At 64.0% G+C, this 5,737-nt stretch overlaps 1 protein-coding gene across 1 annotated transcript in view; it reads left to right on the top strand.

Annotated features, from left to right (window-relative positions):
* Positions 1–1,325, top strand: part of PARVB (parvin beta) — a 98,748-nt gene extending 97,423 nt beyond the window's left edge. Inside the window, exon 12 of the mRNA XM_015571904.1 lies at positions 672–1,325. Coding sequence (XP_015427390.1) covers positions 672–974 — 303 coding nt within the window. The 3' untranslated portion in view covers positions 975–1,325. The remainder of the gene's footprint in view (positions 1–671) is intronic.
* The last annotated feature ends 4,412 nt before the right edge of the window (positions 1,326–5,737 follow it).

Below are 5,737 nucleotides of genomic sequence, written 5' to 3'. Positions count from 1 at the left end.
GGCGCGTCCACGCCCCACAGGGGGCTGAGGCCAGGACCGGTGAGGCCCCCTCGCTGCCCCTTCCCAGCCGCTGTGCCCAGTGGCCCACTCCAGGGTTCTCCGACTCAAGGGGCGTCTGAATCCCAGAAGGGCTTCTCCAAGGCTGAGGGATGGGCCCGACAAGGCCCATTTGTAACAAGTTTGCAGGTGACGCCAATGCCCTGCGTCCGGGGAACCCACTTTGAGAATCGCCATCCTCACCCCAGCATGAGCTCTGGGCGGGATGTGTTCATTCCTCTCCCGACACCCATCCAGGGACAGGAAAGCCATCCCGTGATCCATGAACCACAGCCCCCCGCCCCCTGGGCCAGGGCACCTGTCTGAGGTCACAGGGTATGTGAGGACCAGAACCCGGTGCCCGAGTCCCAGGACCGGTGCCCTTCCCACCACCACAGGCGCCTGCATTTGCTGGGCCCCAGAGGGAGCTGACATGCCCCAGTGTCCTGGGCAGGCCACACCACGTGCCCAACTTCGGGGTAGCGGGGACGGCAGCTGCCACCTGCCCGCCCCAGGAGGCCGGCCCTGGCACCCATGGTCCTGGCACCGGTGAGCCCGTGGTGTGTGGTCCCCAGTGAATGTCCTCGGCTGCTGTAGACCCCACTCCACACAGACGTCGCCGGTCGTCACACTAGTCCCCATGCGAGTTCCAAGGGGACGGAGGGGCACCCATGCTGGCCACCCCAGGGCTCATCGCACAGGTGGCGGCCGGGGGCTCGCGGGAGACCTGTGTCTGGGAGGCGCTGCCCAGAGCGGCCCGGATGGTGCTCCACTGCAGCCACGCCAGGCCCAGGCCCAGGCCCCAGCGCCAGCCAGGCCCCAGGTGCGTCTCCCTAACGCTCCGTCCTGCTTCCTCTGCAGACGTGGTGAGCCTGGACCTCAAGTCCACCCTGCGGGTCCTCTACAACCTGTTCAACAAGTACAAGAACGCAGAGTGACGCGCGGCGACGTCCCTGCGCTCCCCACCAGCCCGCCCTCTCCCTGCCGCCCCCACCTTCCGGGGTTGTCGCCCCGACCTCCTGCCCGTGTCTGTGAGCTGCAGGGTTCTGAGTCCTCGCTTCTCTGGGCTCCCGGCTGAGTCAGCGGCTGTCGGCCTGGATCAGACGATGAAAAGGAAAAACACAGAACCCAGGCCCCTCAGCCCCGGGAGGGGCGCCCGCGTTCCATCTGACGGCACAATTAGGGGGTCCCAGGCGTCACCCGAGAGGCCCGGCAGCTCGGCCATCCTGGCGGGACCTCCCAGGAGTGCACTTCTTAGTAAAGAGCGTTTTGCAGTTTTAAAAACTCCACTCAGGTCCCAGAAGCCTTTGCTGTGGCAGGAATGTCCCCCCACGTTCCTGCTTCATGGCCGCTCCGTGTTGTGTTCATCGCGTGTTTGCACAAACTTCTGAGGCCCAGAGGCCCCGCCGCCCGCCGCCCGCCGCCCAGGGAGGGGGACCTGCCCAGGGGATGCCTCTGCTTCTGCCGGTGGGCCGGTGGGAGCGGGGCCGTGGAATGCAGCTTAGAAACGTCAAAGGCAGGTGTAGCCCTTCGCTCCGGGCCCCGCGACAGCCGCAGACTGGGTAGCTCCGACGAGAGTTTGTTCTCTCAGCCCCGACCCGGGAGCCCGAGCGCCAGGCGGGCAGCATCGGTTCCTTCGGAGCCTCCCTCCTTGGCCTGCAGACACCTCCTCCCCAGTCCTCCCGGGCGTCCCTGTGTGTGTTTGTGTGTGTCCGTGTCCTGATCCCTTCTTATAAGGACCCTAGCCATGCTGGGCCACCCCCAGTCATGTGACCTAATTTCACCGGCATCACCTCAGGCTGCCCTTTCCGAGACCCTGGGGATTAGGGCTCCAGCCCATGGGTCTTGGGGGCCACGGCAGCCCCTGCTAGGGGGAGCGAGGCTTTCTTCTCGATCCCCGAGTCTTGGCACCTCCCCTGGGGCACCTGCAGGAGACGCTGCTTGCTCGCCTCCGTGCTGCTCACCTCCTTGCCCACCGTGGCGCAGGGGAGAGATGGGGAGGCTCCGCTGGGTGTCCGATGGCTCTGTGCTGGGCCTCAGCCCCCAAACTCGGCCCTCGCGCCCCAGCTGGGGTCTATGATGTGCGTGCGAACCCCGGGGCGGCCCCTGCAATCAGCTTCCTCCCCCCTTCTCTTCAAGGTTGGCCTTCCGCAGGGCACAGGCTGTGGAGAACGTGGCTGCTGTCCAGGGGGCTGTCCCTGCTCGGGATTTGGGGAAGGGGGCAGCATCCATCTTGGCCGGCTGCGTGCAGGCTGGGTGGGCTCAGGGCGTGTTGATGGAGGTGGCTGCCAGGGGGGAAAGGAATAAGTAAGACGGCATTAGGTCGTTTCCGGCGGGGTGCATGGCGTGGCAGGGTGCTACTGGCACGTGGATGAGCTGGGACAGTCCGTGCCGCCTTCATTACAGCCCCTGGGGCGGGAGGCCCACCCATCTGGCGTGCTCACCCGTCCCTGGGGCCACGCGGGGAGGAGGCAGCCTTGGGGGGCCTGCCCGGTGGGCAGCTCTGCGGGTTCCTTGGCCCACGTGGAGGCCGGTGGGAGAGGGAAAGGAACAGTGAGATGGGGAACGGACTGCCTGCGCAATCGCCTCGCAGCGCTGAGCCCATGGTTCCCGGGAGGGTGTGATATTTCATCCGAATTACTTTTCCGAGTTGGTTCAAAGGTTGGGAGTGCCTTACGCACACCTGCCAAGGCCCCCTTCGGCTGCACCATTTCATTTGTCTCGTTCCACTTTCCAGTGTTAGTCAAAACTCACAGCTTGGCCTGGACGGGTGCACTGGGGGGCAGCCCCAGGCAGAAGTCGGGTGGCCCTGGCCCGTGTGGCTCGGTTGTTTGGGCATCGTCTCGTGCACCCAAAGGTCCCAGGTTTGATTCCCCATCAGGGTTCAATCCCCAGTAGGGGGCGTGCAGGAGGCAGCTGATGGATGTGTTGTTCTCACATTGATGTTTCTCTCCCTCTCCTTCTCCCTCTCCCTCCCTCTCTCCCTAAAAATCAATCAAAATAAGAAGGGTGAGCTCTGCTTGGGGAATGAGTCCTTCGTGTGATCAACCCATCGTCTCGTTGGCTTGGGGCCGTAGTTGTCCGGGCGTGAGTTCAGGTCAGGGAAGCTGGGTGTCTTTGGGGTTGCACATGCCCAGGGAGCTGCGTTTCTCCTTCGAGGGGCTCTCAGCACAGGAACCCTGTGAGCGCCAGGCCGGTTCTCCAGGCCCAGGGGATGCGCCTTTGTCCCTCCCCCAACCCACTGGCCCCGGGCGCCTGCCTGAGGCTCCGTTTCCCCTTTAACAACCACAGGGATTATGCAAGCGCCAGCCCAGTGCCTGCCCCGTGTTTCAATTGGATGTGAAAAAGAGCTGTGCTGTTCTGAAGCAACGGGATCCTTCCTCCTCCCCCCTGTGGGCCAGTGTTTTATTGTGTTTATAACCGTTTCAAGCACTGTTTACTTTGGATTTCTGGATATTAAATAAAAGCTACTCAAACCCCCGCTGTGTTGTTGACCTGCCTGCCCGCCACCGCTGGAAGCCGACACCTCCGTGTGTGCTGGGGGCCTGTGTGCCCCGTGCCTCCAAAGCCCAGGCTGTTAGGAGAATGCCCGGTGGTGGGAACAGGCCGCTGGGATTCTAGGAGAATGCCGGTGGGGGGAACAGGCCGCTGGGATTCTCGGAGAATGTCCTGTGGTGGGGACAGGCTCCCGGGATTCTAGGAGAATGCCGGTGGGGGGAACAGGCCGCTGGGATTCTCGGAGAATGTCCTGTGGTGGGGACAGGCTCCCGGGATTCTAGGAGAATGCCGGTGGGGGGAACAGGCCGCTGGGATTCTCGGAGAATGTCCTGTGGTGGGGACAGGCTCCCGGGATTCTAGGAGAATGCCGGTGGGGGGAACAGGCCGCTGGGATTCTCGGAGAATGTCCTGTGGTGGGAACAGGCTCCCGGGATTCTAGGAGAATGCCGTGTGGGGGGAACAGGCCGCTGGGATTCTCGGAGAATGTCCTGTGGTGGGGACAGGCTCCCGGGATTCTAGGAGAATGCCGGTGGGGGGAACAGGCCGCTGGGATTCTCGGAGAATGTCCTGTGGTGGGGACAGGCTCCCGGGATTCTAGGAGAATGCCGGTGGGGGGAACAGGCCGCTGGGATTCTCGGAGAATGTCCTGTGGTGGGGACAGGCTCCCGGGATTCTAGGAGAATGCCGGTGGGGGGAACAGGCCGCTGGGATTCTCGGAGAATGTCCTGTGGTGGGGACAGGCTCCCGGGATTCTAGGAGAATGCCGGTGGGGGGAACAGGCCGCTGGGATTCTCGGAGAATGTCCTGTGGTGGGGACAGGCTCCCGGGATTCTAGGAGAATGCCGGTGGGGGGAACAGGCCGCTGGGATTCTCGGAGAATGTCCTGTGGTGGGGACAGGCTCCCGGGATTCTAGGAGAATGCCGGTGGGGGGAACAGGCCGCTGGGATTCTCGGAGAATGTCCTGTGGTGGGAACAGGCCGCTGGGATTTTTTCCAAGAAAGCACCCTACCACAGCTGTCGCTGCCTCTGTTGGGCGGCAATGCTGGCACCGGCCGCACAATCCGCACCCAGCGCTGCTCACCTGGCACCTGGCGCCCGCAGTGGCACAGGAGGTGGTGAGAAGCCCGCGCACAGTGCTGTGTGGGGCTGGGGTCCCAATGGGCTGAGGCCCGGGGTTTCATGCGCAGGAGCCACTGGGAACGGGGCAGTCACAGCTGTGGATGAGTGATCGTGAGGAACGGAGCAGGGTGGGCTCCATGACACCCCACCCCCATCCCCCATCCCCAGTTCCAAACCAGGACAGGAGCGACTGGTGGCCAGTGGCACAGGTCAGGGAGAGGCGGCTGCGGGGAGGTGGGCAGGGGACGCTGAGGTGACCCTGATGGCGGCCACACCTTCACGCTCACCTGGCCCTGCGGCCACCCTCCCCAGCGGAAGTCACGGAGGCCTCACCGTCCCTGGGATGTTAAAACCGTGACCATGAGAATGGCCGCCTGGGAGCTAGGCAGCTGTGCCGCCTAAAACATACTAAATTACAACCTGCTGGGAGGACCCAGGCTCTGCTCCCGGGGGACCTGCTGGTGCCTAAGGGAACCCACACTCTCCAGATGGGCCTCCCTGACCCCCCTCCCTTAAACCAGGGTAGTTGGTGATGTCTGGAGTCAGTGGGTTGTCGCACTGGGGGAGGGGGTGTCCCTGGGCTGCTGATGAGCATCCTACAACCCATAGGGCACGTTCCTCTCCCCCAGCTGAGTCCCGGCCCCGATGTCCGTTGTGCTGAGACAGAGCGATTGGGCACCATCGATGGGCTGGGGTGAGTGGGGGTGTGAAGCGGGGCTTCCGGTTGCTTGTGGAGAGAGCCAGGGGCGGTTGGAGTTGGGAGAAGCCGGCTGCCAGGATGGGGGTCAGCAGGAGGCTCTGTGTGGTCCAGGAGAGAGGGAGGGGGCCTGGCCGGTGGGGTGGGGGCCTCAGGGGAAGCCAACTGCCCCCTGTCGCCTCGGTGGCTGGTGGCCGGTGCTGCCATGTGGCGACTAGAAACCTGGGGAGGAACTGGCCGGCTTTGCTCAGTGGGAGGGAGAGGAAAGGAAGTCGAAACATTAAACTCGAGTTGCCTGCGAGGCAGCGGCCGGGAGGTGGGGCTGGGTTGGGGCCCGCAGAGCTTTCCGGTGGGACTGTGACTGCGGTGGCATCTGGGAGCATCAG

Source organism: Myotis davidii, unplaced genomic scaffold (genome assembly GCF_000327345.1).
Source record: "Myotis davidii unplaced genomic scaffold, ASM32734v1 scaffold428, whole genome shotgun sequence".
Lineage (NCBI taxonomy): Eukaryota > Metazoa > Chordata > Mammalia > Chiroptera > Vespertilionidae > Myotis > Myotis davidii.
The sequence above is the reverse complement of the archived record's forward strand: the minus strand, read 5'-3'. Positions and strand labels throughout refer to the sequence as shown.